Raw genomic sequence first — 17,163 nt, 5'->3', positions numbered from 1 at the left:
TTTTTTTTTTTTTCCACTTTCTCTTCCTCAGTCTCTGACTGATGTCTTTCCTTTCTCCTTTGAAGACTCATTCAGAGCCTGTGTCAATCTGGACCTACAATCTCTGAGTTTAAAGCTGCATTTCTGGCACAGTAACATAAATTATCTACGCTGGTTTGCTGCAGACAAAAAGCACATCCGTCCTGATTCCTGCTTTTTGCCCCTCTCTGATTGTGCTCATATTTTCAAGTGCTTCTTCACAATAAACTTACCATGCCCCATGTCAAATACGCATCTCCTCCCATACCATAATGATATTCTTACCAAGTCCAAAATACCTTTCAGGAAAATTTGGCACTCAAATGGAAATGGTGCTTATGTCTGGCAAGATCTGACAGTCGAGGAGGGTTCTTGGTACACTTCTGGCACTGTAACTATCCAACAGAATATGTCAAATCATGACAAAGGATGTAACAAGATAATAATGTAAAAAACCATGTAGTTTGGTTAAATGAAAACTCAGCCACTCTGCTGGATTGTTTTTCTGCACTTGGACAAGGCATAAGGGAATCTCATTCACCGTTACTGTCAATTGAAGTTCAGAATCTCACATTTAGACACAAATCCTACTAATAAAGTATTTGGAAACAATTGGCCTCAGACCTGCAGAACAATGTATCTTTTTGGACTTGTAAAACAGGATTTTTAGGGTTGTTTTACAGTTTGTCTTTGCAGCCAGACTAGCTTGACTTGTTCCTGAAAGCATTTTTGGCCTCCTATCACAAACTGAATTGACATCATTTCCTGCATAAATAGAGTAGGAATTAAAACTTCCTATAAGGAAGCCAAGGCAATTTGGAGAAAAAAAAAAAACAAACCCAAAACAACAAACAAACCAAAAACCAAACCAAACCAACAAAATATCCCAACCAAATGCATCTTTAAGTCATGAGACCTTGCTTTTGGCATGCTATTGTACTTTTCAAAGCTTCTGAATGGCTGCACATTAAGAAAGGTTTGAGCTGTCCAGTTATTTAGACTTTCTTTACTCACCTGAACTGCTGACTTTGTCTGTCCTTTCTTGCATAATAACTACTTTTTGATTGCTTAAAAGTACCGAAGCTTGTCCGTCAGATTTGTTATGTTTAGTCTTACCTAATTCTGTATGTCTTGTATTGTTTTACCTTGTAGGGTCCACCTTGAAACGACTATGTCTAGGCAAAGATCACAGTAGTAGTAACTATCCCATTTTTGTTTCTCAGTATTTCCTTCATGGCATGGGATGTTTTTTGCTTTATTTTATTAGTTATTTTTTACTAAAAGCTAGTTGTTTAATAAATAGAGCTGATGCACTTATACCGGTATGAAATTCGACTGTATAAACTGTGGTACTTTCATAATAATGCATGTGCTATGATGTCTTGGGGATCACGCATGCTGCAAGACACTCGTGGTATTCTCTGTGTGTGAGACTGTGCACGCATGCGGCCAGAAAACTGGATTCAGTGTTTGTCTTTCTGAAATACACACCTTTATATGACTGCAGTTCTCTGCTGGAGGAATTTATAGCTTAAAGCAATCTTGTTCCCATTGAGCTGCATGAAATACAAAACACTAATTGAAGAGCTTTCCTGTCAAAAATCTTATTTTTCTCACTGGCCCCTTTTCCCCAAGTAAAGGAAAAGAAAACAAGCAGTATCCACTTAGAAGTTATGTTGCAGGTTGAATGCATGATCATTTAAAGGTTCTTAATGTATTTTGTATAACCATAGGACTAATTAGTTTACTTGGTTTCATTGGCTGGTAACTGATTAACAGAAACAAGAAGACTGAATGTTCATGTTTGCTTCTATGATAATTTTACCACAATTCAATGAACTTTTTGCTTGGAGAGATGGTCTTTATTTCAAATCTTTAGCTATATCAAATACGTTAGGTGAAAAGTTGCCCCGTATTTTCTACTTAGGTCCGATTCAGGCACCTTCAGTTGCTGTTCCCTGCTGGTCTTGCTGTGTCAGGCTTGTAGCTACCAACACATAAGAAAGACAGATTATTTTTTTTTTCCTACTTCTTCTAGAAAGAAGCGACCATATAAAATGAAATATCTGTCAATACTCTTCCTGTCTGCTTTTGTCTATACCAAAAGTTCTGTATCTTTACCTCAAAACCTCACACACCTGCTATGTCCTCCTCTCCTTTTCTGTCATGATCCTGATGAGGTTTTTTCCCCAAAAAAGATGCAGATGGCAGAGTAAATGGTCCTAGCACCATCGAGAGAGACTGTGGGCTCCTGGAGGCATTGTAGCCAGCCCTACTTGTAACCTATGTGCCAATTATGTGTTTCCAGGAGGACAGTAAACTTATGCGAGTACAATAAATGGTAAATTTACTTTTTTAAATGTGTGCAGTTTTAGCAAGTGATACATCCTGCCTCCCACTTGCTCATGGTGGTCTCCTCAGAAGAGACTTTGTAAGCCTTAGGATGTCCATGTTACTGGGACTGCTTTCCTTTCTTCTCTCCAAAACATTAATTTTACCTAGAGAGAAGTTGTGGGCACAACAGCTAGTGGCTGAGGTAACAGAATGGGAGAAAAACAATGAATGCGTTGGACTCAGACCATTTCTTTAAGCAAAGGTGTTCTGTAGAAAGGAGGGGGAGGGATAAAATTTTGAAAAGCCACCATTTGAGTTGGAGTAGATGAGAAACTGTTTGAGCGGGGAAGTGGCGAAGCAGAGATGTCATCCTCAGCTTTCTTTGTGTGTGGTTTTCCAGGATCCTCGACAAACAGTCTCGCAACGTGTCCTGAGCCCCTCCCGCAATCAACCCTGCAGGTTCAGGCCAACAACAGTAACAACAAGAAAGGGACATTCACAGATGATCTTCACAAGCTGGTTGACCAGTGGACAAGCAAAACTGTTGGAGCTGCACAGACAAAACCTTCTTTAAACCAACTGAAGCAGAACCAAAAAAGGCAAGACATGGAGCCAAAGGCTAATCCCATGCAAACACAGAATGAGACATGTGGAGTAAGTGGCACTCCTTGAAGAACGTACCTTTTGTTATGTGTCTGAAAGCCTTTGCAGAACTCAAATTTGGAGGAGGACATAGACTAAAATTACTTCAGATAGATGCTTCCTATAAATGTCCATCTCTTTTCATTAAATACTAAACCAGACTTTTTGTTTTTAAATTGTCTTTTGGAATAATCTTAAGAGATATATGGGCTGCTATATATATATTAAAAATATATATTTTTAAATGGCAAACTGCTTATTAACAGCAATATACAGCAATACTCTTACCGTTAACCATGTGTTGCTCAACTTAAGTTTTAACTATTACTTCTTTTTGATGTTTAATATTAGTCTTCCTTTGGCAGAGCAGTGGCAGAGCTGGTGGCTTGGTGGTAGTGAGCCTTTGGTTCAGTGGAGGTGGAGTGAGGATTGTGCTGAGACAAGGGAGAGCTGGATGTGGTTCTGACCCTTGCTGATTGTGCTAGGCATCTTTGAGGTGCTCTGCCTCATGAAAATACCATCTTCAGCAATGCTGTGAAAGTAAACTAGAACAAAATAGAAATCAGATGTACCCCCATTCAGCCTGTCTTACTTTCATTATCAGGGGAAAAACATCATGATGTGCATTCATGTGTGCTTTCTGTGCTTCTTTTCACGGCTGAGTGATGATATACCTGGAGGCAGGCACAAAAATGAATGAAGTTGTATTCAGAATCCCAGTTTACTGTTCTGTCACACCCTGGTCTGGATTTCCAGACCTCTTCCTCCTCTTCCTTATGGCTGGATGATCCTTTGACTAATAATTTTTGATGGATTAATTTTTTTTGGAAGATTGGAGATTAAGCCAAAGTAGAGGGAAGTAAAGTAATTTTAAAAGTAATGAAACAGTGAAAAGAAAGCCGGTGAGGGACTGCTTTGTAATCCCTTTAAAAAGCAGTAACTGGTTATGGGTAGTAAACCATTGCCTTTTTAGCATGTAGAAAAAAACTTGAATGCACCAGTAGTAAATCTATAGTTATCTGTGAGGTGAGATGTGTCCAAGTAGGGTCTGTAAACATGTCTGTTTTGATACCTGCTGGTTTCTGAGTTAGTGGGGTCACTGACTTCACAAGGAAAAGCACTTGTGCAAATTTAATAAGCAATTTTACATCAATTCTTAATTGCCATAAATGAACAAAACCCAGAGAGTAAATAATCCTTCTACATAGTAATGGTTTAACCAGTATAAACCTGTTCTGGAGTAACAGTGGCATCTACTTAAGACCCTATTAGTTCTCATAAAATAAATCAACAGAGATGCTTGTAGATACAAATTGAAGATTTCCAGAAAGTGATGGTGAGGGCACAGATTCTGTTAAGTCAGTTCTTATGCTCTTTTGATGTGCTTTTTGCAGTTCAATGTCTTTTTGGTGAGACTCCTACAATAGTTTGAAGCAATCAGTGGGAGTGTTTTGCCCACTTCAGACTCTTGAAAAGAGAGTGATTACTTTGCTTCTTTAAATCACCCATTAACATTAATTTAGGGTTATTTTTACCTTCTGCAGTCTTGGTGTCTCTGTTTCAAAGCCTATGGAGAAGGCTCAAGTATTGCTGTGAGAGGAACAGGAATGTCCCTATCTCAATACACTGATTTTAGAGGGGTTGTTTCCTTCTAGAACATGGCAGTTGTTCCAGGGAATTAACATTTCTTTTAGAGGTAATTTACCAGGAGCACAGAGAGGTTGGGATACCCTGCTCTTCATTTCCAGTCATCCCTTGCTGCTTGGAGTGGCAGTCATTTGGGCTTTGCCAGCCCACACTAGCTTGCCCTGGGTGGTTTTGTGCATCAAGTCCTTGTAGGGCCATGTGTGCTGCAGAAGAGATGCAAAGGTAGATGGCAAATATTAGTGATGTGGTTATTGTTGGGATATTTTGGCCATGAAGGTGGCACAGAATGCTGTAGATGATAGAAAACAGGGCAATGAGTATGATTTAAAAGACTTTTATAAAGCTTGTTTTGGGAGTTGAGCATCATTCTGCTGTTTGTACCTCTTGAAATTCACCCTAAAGGGGAAACTGAAGTTAAGGGATGAGAAGGATTCATGATGTTGAGAGAAAAATAGCTAAAAGAAGAGGAAGGAAATTGTGTGAGAGCACCCTCAGTCTGGACGGCCAGAGAAGTGACCCACAACATCAGCGCCTGGTGTGATGAGCAGCATGGGGAGATGTAACATGGCCACGGAATCACTGTTGAGTCCACCTTTTAAAGTAGTAATGGAAAGACAAAATGAACTTAGGGAATCGTATAAAGGATGGAAAAATAGCTTTCTAACAGGGAGTGTATACAGCTGGGGCTGTACTTCTTCAGTCCATCTTTTAACATCTTTTTGTCCTCTTTTTGATCAAGTAGAAAAATGCCCTTGCAAGAAAAAAGTAAGGAGCACTAAATGGATTTCCAGCCCATCAGAGAAAGTTATAATAAGGTTTTATTTGGAAAAAAGGCAAGGTAAATTGGAAACATGGTGATTCTTACGCCTTTTTTTTTTTTTTTGATGGGAGCAAACTAGCAGGCAGGTTGTCTCCTATGTTCAGACTGGGTGCTTAGAGGCTATTTTTGGTCCTGTGTGATGAAAGAGGGGCAGAAGGAAGGCAGAATTCATACTTTCAGTTCTAAATTGTCTCTGGAGGTTGTTGGACAGAAAGATGTCTCCTTGAAGGGTTTTTAAACAGGAGTAGGAGCAATGTGAGTAGTCCCATGGTGCTGTGTTGGGTACAGTTCTCCTGCAATTAGCACCACACAGAGCTCTCATACGCAACACAGCCGCCATGTGGGTGATGAGCATCCTCCTGGGGTGGAAGTCTTAGGGTTCTGTCATAGGAGATATCACAAAGGAGGCATCAAATCAAATGGCCTGTGTATTTGGGGTTCTTTTTTCAACATCCAGGCCAAAGGAAAACTGCAACAAATCCTTATTGGTGAGGGTAGAGTTATTTTATTTATTTTCTAATTCATTATTTTCTTTTACTGTCCACCCACTGTTATTAATATGCAGGGTGGCTGTGTTGCTGTCTGGCTCACTTCAAGTCTTCTCTTTTACCTGGAAACAGAGGAGTAATTTCCCTGGATTATCTTTTTTTATTTGAGATGCTTCTACCAACATCAGCAAACTGTTCGTTATGTGAATATAGTATAGTATTGGTACCTTTTTAAGTGAAAGATACTCTCTAAGGCTGGAAATCAGGTTAGAAGAGATGTTCGTGATGTGTTTGATGAAGTGGTTTTATATTCGTTCTTTTTATCATCAGAAGTGTAGAAAGTGATAAAATAATCGGCGTGTGAAGGAGGACTTTAAATTCTGCTTTGGTTCTGTGAAAGTTACCTGTCAAATCCTGGTTGATACGTATTAGGAATTTATGGGGGAGCCTTTGAGCATCCAGTTATGTCACAGGAACACTGAAATGTTCCTTTTCAAATGTTTTATCTAAACATGGGAATACACAGATTCTCATCACCAGTAATTTGAAATGTGATGGGAAACCTTAGGAAGAACTGAAGCCAAACTGCCTGATAATAGTTTTCTCTCATGCTTATCTCTGTTGAAGACATGATGAAATAATCCCTTTTTACAGGTAATTGTGGTTACCATCAGTCAAGGAATACCCTCAGACACATGAACTGCCCTGCCTTGTGTGTAAAGAGTACTGAGTATTGTGCAGTTAAAGGCATTATTTGAAGATGCCTGGAAATAAAGGGCTTACCAAAATGTTTTCTGTTCTTCATACTGTCACATAGCTCCATGGCTTTTAAAGAGAAAACTATTCCCAAAAAGAGCTGTAAATATGTTCCAAGTCCATAATAAGGTTGCTTCTGTGAACGTGCAGGTCCGCATCAGTCTGTAATATGTGCTGGGGCTTAGACAACAGCATCCATAGCTGCACATCTGTTTACATTTAGTACACCTTGGTTTTAAAGAGCTGGCTGCCTGGGAAGTAGGCTTTCTGGAGACAGCCTCACATGGGAAAGCATAGTGGAAGAACTGTTAACACCTTGTACTGTGTCTTCCATCTCCATTGGATTGCAAGAATCGAAAAAATAGGATGAATCTGTGTTTGAAGCTATTCAACACTGCCTTCTGGGTCTGAATGTCAGAACAGCTTTCCAGGAATCTGGAAGAGCACAAACACAAACCTTCTGTAGCACCTCAGAACTTTGGGGTTTCACCAACCTGGAAAAAGGTGATTAAAAAAAAAAAAGAGATGTATTCACATCCTTCCCCTGCCCATGAGGGCAGCCAGCTCTAACCCTGTCCTGTGATTCAGCTTTGTTTCGGTGGTAGTTGGACCATACAGAAGTAAACAAGTAATGCAAGTAACTTAGCCATCAAGATGTAGCTGAAAGAAAAATAGTCTAAATCCTGGATTTTACAAATCCTAGCTACACAATTCCTTGCTACAGTACTGTGAAAGTATATAGCTATGAATATTGCTGAGGTGGCACTGTAGAGCTTGCTTGGTCTAAAGCATGAGAACAAGGTGGAGACTTTCAAAAAGGCTGAATAACAGTTGGGGTTTTTTTCATGGACTACCATAGGCTTTGTCTTTTGTGGGTTTTGTTTCATTTTTACACATGTTCTTGTCGATGATGTTCTTTGTATATTATTTTTGTTTTCTCAATGACTATGTGTGCTTACATTATGGGGACAGGAAGAAGTGGCAGCAAGGGAAAGACTGGCAGGAGAAGGCAGGTATTTGGGCAAGCAGGAGCAGGAGGTAGCTCGTACCTGGCAAGGACTTGTACAAGCCCTACCTGCTTCCCTCAAGGCAGAGGAGGTTTATTAGTGCAGGGAGAGTTTGGCCAGTGCAGGAGAGGAGGGGACCTCAGCAGAGGTAAGAAGGTAGCATGCACAGCTGTCACCATAAGTATTTGTTCGGTGAGTATGTTGTTTTTGCAGAGGGGGCTATTTGAATCACACAATCAACCAGGCTGGAAAAGACCTTTAAGATGATCAAGTCCAACCATTCCCCAGCTCTGCCAAGGCCACCACTAACCCATGGCACTGAGGCCTTGTCTCCACGGTGTGTGAACACTTCCAGCCCTGCCCTGGGCAGCCTGTTCCAATGCCTGAGCACCCTTTGGGGAAGGAATTGTTCCTCAGCTCCATCTAAACCTGCCCTGGTGCAGCTTGAGGCCGTTTCCTCTTGTCCCATCCCTTGTTCCTTGGGAGCAGAGCCCAGCCCCTCCTGGCTCCATCCTCCTGTCAGGCAGTTGTAGGGAGCGACAAGATCCCCATAGCCTTCTTTTCTTGAGATGCAGAGGGAAAGAGGAGGGGAATTTCACTTCCTTCCCGTATGATACAGGATACATTTTAGGATGTCAACCCAGTTTCTCTTTCAAAAAAAAAAAACAACCAACCCTATGAAATAGCTCCAGCAGACTTTCTTACATGGGAATGACATTGCAGAGCTGTTGTTAAATTCATTATGTTTGAGACCGTGTCTACCTTATCAGCCTGCTTAAGGCCAGGGCAGCTGGCTTTGCCAGACTCTATACAAGCAGCAGAACAAATAGAAGTAAATTAATATGGGAATATTAAAAATTAAATATCACCCATAGTTGGCCTAGTCATTTAATAAATCTCATCCCTCATTACTAGTGTTGCATCATCTAAAGTTGATTTAAGAAAGGAAAAGGCTACTTCTACTTTATGCTCCTGCAGGAGGATTGGAGTATTTTAAATAAACCCCAAATGCTTGTCCTGTTTGACTGCAGGCTGTGGCTATAAAGCTCTTCTGGTTTTCTGTGATCTCTAAACATTGGTTGCTTTAGCGGGATACAGGAGTCTGATACTGTACCACTTGTTTTCAATTCAAAAATTCACAGGATCACAGTATGTTAGAGATTGGAAGGGACCTCAAAAGATCACCTAGTCCAATCCCCCTGCCAGAGCAGGAACACCTAGATAAGGTCACACAGGAATGTGTCCAGGCGGGTTTTGAATGTCTCCAGAGAAGGAGACTCCACAACCCCCCTGGGCAGCCTGTTCCAGTGTTCCGTCACCCTCACTGAGAAGAAGTTTCTTCTCAAGTTTAAGTGGAACCTCTTGTGTTCCAGTTTGTACCCATTACCCCTTGTCCTATCACTGTTTGCCACTGAGAAGAGCCTGGCTCCATCCTCGTGACACTCCCCCTTTATATATTTATATACACTAATAAGGTCACCCCTCAGTCTCCTCCAAACTATAGAGACCCAGCTCCCTCAGCCTTTCCTCATAAGGGAGATGCTCCACTCCCTTAATCATCTTAGTTGCTCTGCGCTGGACTCTCTCCAGCAGGTCCCTGTCCTTCTTGAACTGAGGGGCCCAGAACTGGACACAATATTCCAGATGCGGTCTCACCAGGGCAGAGTAGAGGGGAAGGAGGACCTCTCTCGACCTACTGACCACCCCCCTTCTAATACACCCCAGGATGCCATTGGCCTTCTTGGCCACAAGGGCACAGTGTTGGCTCATGGTCATCCTGCCATCCACTAGGACCCCCAGGTCCCTCTCCCCTACGCTACTCTCTAACAGGTCGTTCCCCAACCTATATTGGAACCTGGGGTTGTTCCTGCCCAGATGCAGGACTCTACACTTTCCCTTGTTATATTTCATCAAGTTATTCCCTGCCCAACTCTCCAGCCTGTCCAGGTCCCGCTGGATGGCAGCACAGCCTTCTGGCGTGTCAGCCACTCCTCCCAGCTTAGTGTCATCAGCAAACTTGCTGACAGTACACTCAATTCCCTCATCTAAATCATTGATGAATATATTAAATAATACTGGTCCCAGTACTGACCCTTGAGGCACTCCACTAGATACAGGCCTCCAACTGGACTCCGCCCCATAGACTACAACTCTCTGGCTTCTCTCCTTCAGCCAGTTCGCAGTCCACCTCACTACCTGATCATCCAGGCCACACTTCCTCAATTTAGCTATGAGGATGCTGTGGAAGACTGTGTCAAATGCTTTGCTGAAGTCAAGGTAGACCACATCCACCGCTCTGCCATCATCCATCCACAATGTTATTTCCTCATAAAAGGCTATGAGGTTGGTCAAGCACGACTTCCCCTTGGTAAAGCCATGTTGACTGCCCCTCATAACCCTCTTATCCTTGACATGCCTTAAGATGGCATCAAGGATAAGGTGCTCCATCACTTTCCCAGGGCCGGAGGTGAGGCTGACCGGTCTATAGTTACCCGGGTCCTCCTTCTTGCCCTTTTTGAAGACTGGAGTGACATTTGCTTTCCTCCAGTCCTCAGGCACCTCTCCCGTTTCCCAAGACTTGGTAAAGATGATGGAGAGTGGTCTAGCAATGACTTCCGCCAGTTCCCTCAGCACCCGCGGGTGCATCCCATCTGGACCCATGGATTTATGGATGTCCAGATTGCTCAACTGGTCCCTAACCCATTCCTCGTCAACTAAGGCAAACTGCTCTATTGACCTGACTTCATCTGAGGTCTCAGGAGTACAGGGCTCTTCAGGACTGCCTCCGGCAGAGTAGACTGAGACAAAGAAGGCATTCAATAACTCTGCCATCTCTGTATCTTCTGTCACCAGGGCACCCATCCCGTTCACCAGTGGGCCAACCTTGCCTCTGGTGTTAGTTTTATCAGCTATGTATTTGAAAAAGCTCTTTCTGCTGTCCTTGACCCCTCTTGCCTGATTTAATTCTAAGGAGGCCTTAGCCATCCTAGCTGCCTTCCTACATCCTCTAGCAGCAGCCTTATATTCCTCCCGAGTGGCCAGCCCCTCCTTCCATGACCTGTAAACTCTCCTCTTCTACTTGAGCATACCCAGCAGTTCCTTATTTAGCCACGCAGGTCTCCTGGCCCTCTTCCTTGACTTCCTACGTGTCGGGATGCCCTGATCTTGAGCTTGGAATAAGCAATTCTTGAATGTCAACCAACTATCTTGGGCCCCTTTACCTTCAAGCAGCCTTGCCCATGGGACTTCCCCTAGCAATTGCTTGAAAAGGCCAAAGTTTGCCCTGCTAAAGTCCAGGGTTGCAATTCTACTTGCTATTGTACTGGTCCTACCACACAAGATCCTGAATTCCACCATCTCGTGGTCGCTGCAACCGAGGCAGCCCTCAACCTTTACTGCTTCGACCAGCCCCTCCTTGTTAGTGAGGATGAGATCCAGCAGCGCTCCTCTCCTGGTTGGCTCATCCACCATCTGCATGAGGAAGTTATCATCCATACACTGGAGGAACCTCCTGGACTGTGGCTGGGTTGCTGAGTAGTCCTTCCAGCAAACATCAGGGAAGTTAAAATCCCCCACGACGACCACGGCCTGTGACTGTGAGGCCGCTCTCAGCTGCCTGTAGAAGGCCTCGTCAACTTCCTCACCCTGATCTGGTGGCCTGTAACAGACACCCACAACAGTATCGCCCCTGCCAGCCTGCCCCTTAATTCTCACCCACAGACTCTCAACTCTCTCATCCCCTGTTCCTGGACAGAGCTCAGTACATTGCAGCTGCTCTCGCACATAAAGAGCAACCCCACCACCCCACCTGGCTGGCCTGTCTTTCCTGAAAAGGACATAGCCCTCCATGAGTATATTCCAGTCATGTGAGCTGTCCCACCACGTCTCCGTAATTGCCACCAGGTCATAATCTCCTGACTTAACACAGGTCTCCAACTCCTCCTGCTTATTTCCCATGCTGCACGCATTGGTGTACAGGCATTTCAAGGAGGGAGCTGAGCTCACCAATTTCACCCTAGGATTATAGGAGGCCTCCCAGTCTTCATCAATTCTAGAGTGCTGCCCCACTCTAGAATCTAGGGCAAGCCCAGTTACAACCCCATCCCCCTTCGAATCTAGTTTAAAGCTCTCCAAATGAGCCCTGCTAATTCATGCCCCCGCATCCTTTTGCCTCTGTGAGATAAACCTTTCCCACGTGCCATCATCCGGACTGGAGCCTTATAAAACCAGCCGTTATCAAAGACTCCAAAGCCCTGCCTGCAGCACCAGTCTCATAGCCAATTGTTTATGGACTGAATTTTTTATACTGAATTCAGTATAAAAGAAACAATTTCCATCCCTACTTTCAAGCTATGGGTGGAATACCAAAGTCCAGGAGCTGCACTGGAAGCTGTGGCCTCATCACCGCTAAGATGCAGTGTGCTGTAGGTGATGCCTATTTTGGCATTGACAGTTTGTGCCAGAACTGGCACCAGTTATAGAATCATGGAATCCTTTAGGTTGGAAAAGGCCTTTAAGGTCCTAGAGTCCAACCATTATCACAGCACTGCCAAGGCCAGCACTAAACCATGTCCCCAGGTGCCATATCTACATGTCTTTTAGGTACCTTCAGGGACGCTGACTCTATCACTGCCCTGGGCAGCTTCGAGCAAACTTGCAGAACTGACAAGGCAGTAGCTGAGGAGAGGTCACCTGGCTAAGGAGGGAGGCTACAGATCATGTGTCCTTTCAGCACAGAATTGGCCAGCTCATGAGTGATGGATGGGAGAACTTAGGGGTTCACAGCTTCACTTGTGACCTTCAGCCCCCCAGCAGCTGTAGGGCCCGTGCTCAGGGGTGAAATACCCCCTTACCATTGACAAGGCGCCCAGCTGCACCGTGAATCTCAGGGCCTGCTTTTTGGTGTACTTCCATTAAAATACCAGCTGATGGGTTGCCATGCCGAGCTAGTTCTGTTTACAGCTGTGACTGACCCCAGTGCAGGTGCACACCTTGTTCATCATGGCGTGAATGGCTACCCGCTTCCCTTTGAATTTTATTAACAAAGTGACTTGCAGTCTCTTGGCTTTCCTAGAGCTGGGAAATCCGTGGCTCCTGTTGCTGTTTTGAAAGCATTCTTCTGGTGTATGTTGATTTTGGTGTTTCAGTTGGCATCTACATGCAGCAAGAAATGGGTTGTTTCAGCCTCCTGTCAGTGTTGGATTGTCGTAGCTGGTTAAGAGATGATGGTTAAAAAATGGCTTTGACCAAAAGACTTCTGTCCAAGGGAAGTCTCAAGAGCTAGATGTCTTGTTGCCTCTTAGAAGGCAGAGGAGGCAACCTTAAATAATTGACATGCGTTTGTCAAGATGTTAGCAGGTTTTAATAAGTAGGTATAATGCTTGGTTTTGCAACGTGATGCAATTTTCTTTCCAGTCGTAGAAATATAGCCTTAAATACAGCTGCTTTATGGAATAATTTAGCTGCAAAAAGGTCAAAAAGAATGAATTGGGTAGAGGCAGTTTTCTCAGTATGTTAAAGGAACTGAAAATAAGCACTAAGTTAGAATTTTTAAATAGGGCCACTTACTAAAATGCCATCTTACAGTTTCAATGTTATTGTATAATCTACTGCTTGTATAAGAAATGATATATTTTGATTAGGTACATCTATGGGCATCCATTGTCATCCACTCACAGTTGTCCAGTTTGGTGGAAACCATCATTTTGAGGATGTTAAGACAAGGGTCTAATAACAGCTTAAAGAAGTCTTCAGGTCTTAAAAATATGTCCTTATTGTTCTTTGGTTTCTGCTGTTAATTTGGGGGGATTTTTATATGTTAATAATGTTAAATTTATTATACCAAAGCAGCATTTCTCTTAGTTTGATGCTCACCATCAGATCCAGGTTTCAGATTAGAAATGGAAACAGTGAAGCGAAGAAGGATATCAGATGTTTCTGTAGTTTGTAAAATCTGCTTTCCAGCATAGGTTAGTGCCCCAAAGCGGTAAATCACAGAGTGACATTGCCATTTTTATTTTTAGTTGAGAAGAGGTACTAAAGTCAAAAGCAGAGAGTAAGCATTCCATACAGCCTTACATATATAGTCGTGGGGTTTGGTTTTTTTCTGCTGAAATTTCACCTTCATACCAATTTTATCAATTTAATGGGAAATATCAAATTAACTGGAGATTCCCAGACTTAAATAATCACAGAATCCCAGCCTGGTTTGTGTTGGAAGGGCCCTCAAAGCTCATCCAGTTCCAACCCCTGCCACGGGCAGGGACACCTTCCACTAGAGCAGCTTGCTCCAAGCCCCTGTGTCCAACCTGGCCTTGAACACTGCCAGGGATGGGGCAGCCACGGCTTCTCTGGGCACCCTGGGCCAGCGCCTCAGCACCCTCACAGGGAAGAGCTTCTGCCTAAGAGCTCATCTCAGTCTCCCCTCTGGCAGGTTAAAGCCATTCCCCTTGTCCTGTCCCTACAGGCCCTTGTCCAAAGCCCCTCTCCAGGTTTCCTGTAGGCTCCCTTCAGGTATTGGAAGACCGTTACAATTTCTCCCCTAAGCCTTCTCTTCTCCAGGCTGAACAAGCACAAATATTTCTGATTTCAAAATTTTTGTCTTAAGAAACGAAGAAAAATAAAACCAAAAACCAAACACAACAAACCCACAACCCCCCCCAATCCCTCCCACAAACAAAACTAAACCCAAAAAAGACTAAAAACCACAAAGGAGAGTGCCCCCCAAGCTCTGAGCACACAGTGCCATCCTTGTGCTCTCCCCAGCCACCAGCCCAGATGCAGAGCAGTGGTGATGGCAGTGGCCGCAGCCATGGCACCGGGGCAGCAGCACTACTGTGGTCCCTGCATGGCCACATGTGTCTTGGCACAGCCATGCGTGTCCTGGCAGGGCAGCGCTGCCGGTGGCAGGGAGGGAGGAGGAGCTCTATAGCGATGCTTTTTGTATTTTTCTTTTTGTAGGTTAATTCAGTAAGAACGGGATTGGGGAAAAAATACGTTGTTCCAGTGGCTTGTCCCATGCCCGCTGCATTAGCTCCTGGAGCATCACCGTCCCTGCCAGTGCCTATGCCAGGGCCTGCCCTCTCTGTCACAGTGACCCCTTACGTGATGCCTCTCTGTCAGTACGGAGGAGTTTTCCCGAGGCCCGTTTACGGAGCGCAGTGGCGCATTGGCGGCGCGGGCATTGCACGGTTCTCGCCCCTCAGCAGACCCTGCCTGCGGATGTTCCCGGTGCCGCCGCAGCCGCGTGCTGCCGAGCCGCCCGGCCCGCATCTGCCCACCCTCGGTAATGGGAACGTCCCGTGGAGTGTCTGATGTGTAGATGATGCCATTCGTGTCGGACAAGGCAGGGATCCAGGCCCGCGAGCATACTCAGCCATACACTGCATCCAGCAATCACTGTGAAATGGTTTCACAAAAGATCCTTCGTCTGTGGTGGCAATATTTGCTTCTATTTTATTGCTGAAGACACTTTATTCTGTTGTGTTCTGATGTTTTACACTTGCGATCCTTAAAGTCGATGTACTTGAATTGATGACTAGAAAATTGTACTAACCCCTACAGGAGTACAGTGCCTTGAATTTCTGCTTTTCAGTTCCAGCTGGAAAGAGATGTAAAATTATGTGAAAGGTGTTTTATTTACAATCCACCTGTGAGTTTGAGTTCTTTTTAGTTGCAAAGATATTGAAGATTTACAGTTGACGTTCTCTATCAGTTTCATTCTTCAGTAAATGCTTTCATTTTAATTCATGGGATGAATTTTCATTTCTGAAGCTTTAAAATAATCATCGTGAGGTGAGAGTTGTTTGACGTGCTGGTAAAAATTGTGTTTGTAAACAGAATAGTGAAATGCGCATTTTAAAATAGAAGCATTTACAGAGCGATCCAAGTAAGTTGTATATAAGGACAGGTAATAGCTTCGGGCAGTGCAATTCATTCTCTTTCACAGCCTTTGGTAAAGTTGTTATAGACAGCAACTTATTTCTCTACCAGGCAGGCATATACTGTTTTGTTCCGGATCAGCAGCAAATTGGATTACATTTTCTATCCCCCGCTGGGCTTTGACAATTTACTTGAATTACAAATTCATGCATGTTTCATAACTGAAGAAATCTTAACTGAAATTGTGATGGTAGGAGAACGTACCTCCGGGTTATTGTAAGAGCCTTGTAAGTACAGCACTGGTGTGTGTTCCGGCCTCCGAGGTGAAGAACGGTGGTTTGCCACTGACGTGCTAGCAGTATTCACGCTAAAACGGAATGAGAATGTGAAGCTGTGCTTTTTCCTATGTGACGCTTCGGTTCTGGAGTCTCACCACCCTGTGTTTGAATTCTTTTTTTTTTTCTTATTTTTTATTTCTTTTTTCGTTTGACTCAAGTTTGCGCTCTAGGTGCCATGGACACCTCTCTCCTGTTTGAAAGTTGCTTTTTGCCCGTTTTACTGTGCATAGAGTCTCCACCTGCACCTCTCGGTCTAAAGGCACAAGACAACCACTAACACTCATTTGCTGATGGTAAGTCTCTTTTCCCTGGGATCGCTAAGGGAGAGCATTGCAGGCACAGGTTCCAACCACATGGTCACATCTGAAGGCACATTGCTCTCTATCTCTACTGCGATGCCATTTTATACTGTCTGCAGAAGGGCAGAGCTGTCTTGTGCTGCCAAGCTGTGAATTGTATAGTTCTATTGTACTTTGAGCATTATATCTGTCTAAATTATTTTGTTTGTACCCTTTGAATATCTTATTCCATCAATTCAGTTAGAATTGAATTTTATAGACAATTATGCAGAGTCTTCTGCCTGGGCAAAATACTTACTGTAGTAAGAGATTTCTGTTCTCTGTAACATGTATCTTTAATTTGTTTGGGTTTTTTAGATTCATGTCTGTATGCTTCATGAGCAAACATGGAAAATATGTTCTCACACCAGTTTTCCTTCAGCTTGCACTGAATCTTACAGTTTATGTCGCTATTGCCTGTTGTATAGTCCATCCCTTGTATACTGACAAAGTCAGTGGCACTAAAGACCCTGAGAAATTGTATAGATTAAAAAGAAGAAAAATAAACATTTTGTGCTTGAAAATTGTGTGAAAAACCCAGTGTTTTTCTAAACCATAGAACTGTGTCGATTCCCAGTTGCTCCGGTAACTCTACGTTTGTTTTCCGGACTTTTATCCCTTGACTTGTGTAGAAGGAGCAGATGTGGTGCCTCCAGTGTTTCTCAGGTTCCACCCATAGGTGACACATCCCACCTCTTGGCAGCTGTAGAAGTGAAATGATGCTCCAGAGCTTGCATAGTGCCTCCTCACAGGTTACGTTGATGAAATCCCCCCACCCCCCTGCTGTATTTCTGATGTTATGCTGGAACCAGTCTGGAACATTAAATGGGTTCTTTTGAGCAGACGGTACCTTCAGTGTTGCTGGTGGTATGCACGAGGATGCTAGACTTTGGT

General features: G+C 43.6%; 1 protein-coding gene across 1 annotated transcript in view; it reads left to right on the top strand.

Annotated features, from left to right (window-relative positions):
- WNK2 (WNK lysine deficient protein kinase 2) overlaps positions 1-15,026 on the top strand; it is a gene marked incomplete at both ends in the record, with an annotated part of 111,493 nt that extends 96,467 nt beyond the window's left edge. The window contains 3 exons of the mRNA XM_080625531.1: positions 1,171-1,215; positions 2,753-3,006; positions 14,673-15,026. Coding sequence (XP_080481657.1) covers positions 1,171-1,215; positions 2,753-3,006; positions 14,673-15,026 — 653 coding nt within the window. The remainder of the gene's footprint in view (positions 1-1,170; positions 1,216-2,752; positions 3,007-14,672) is intronic.
- Between the last annotated feature and the right edge of the window lie 2,137 nt (positions 15,027-17,163).

The sequence above is a fragment of the Psittacula echo genome (genome assembly GCF_963264785.1).
Source record: "Psittacula echo genome assembly, chromosome: 9".
In the NCBI taxonomy this organism is placed as follows: domain Eukaryota; kingdom Metazoa; phylum Chordata; class Aves; order Psittaciformes; family Psittacidae; genus Psittacula; species Psittacula echo.
The sequence above is the reverse complement of the archived record's forward strand: the minus strand, read 5'-3'. Positions and strand labels throughout refer to the sequence as shown.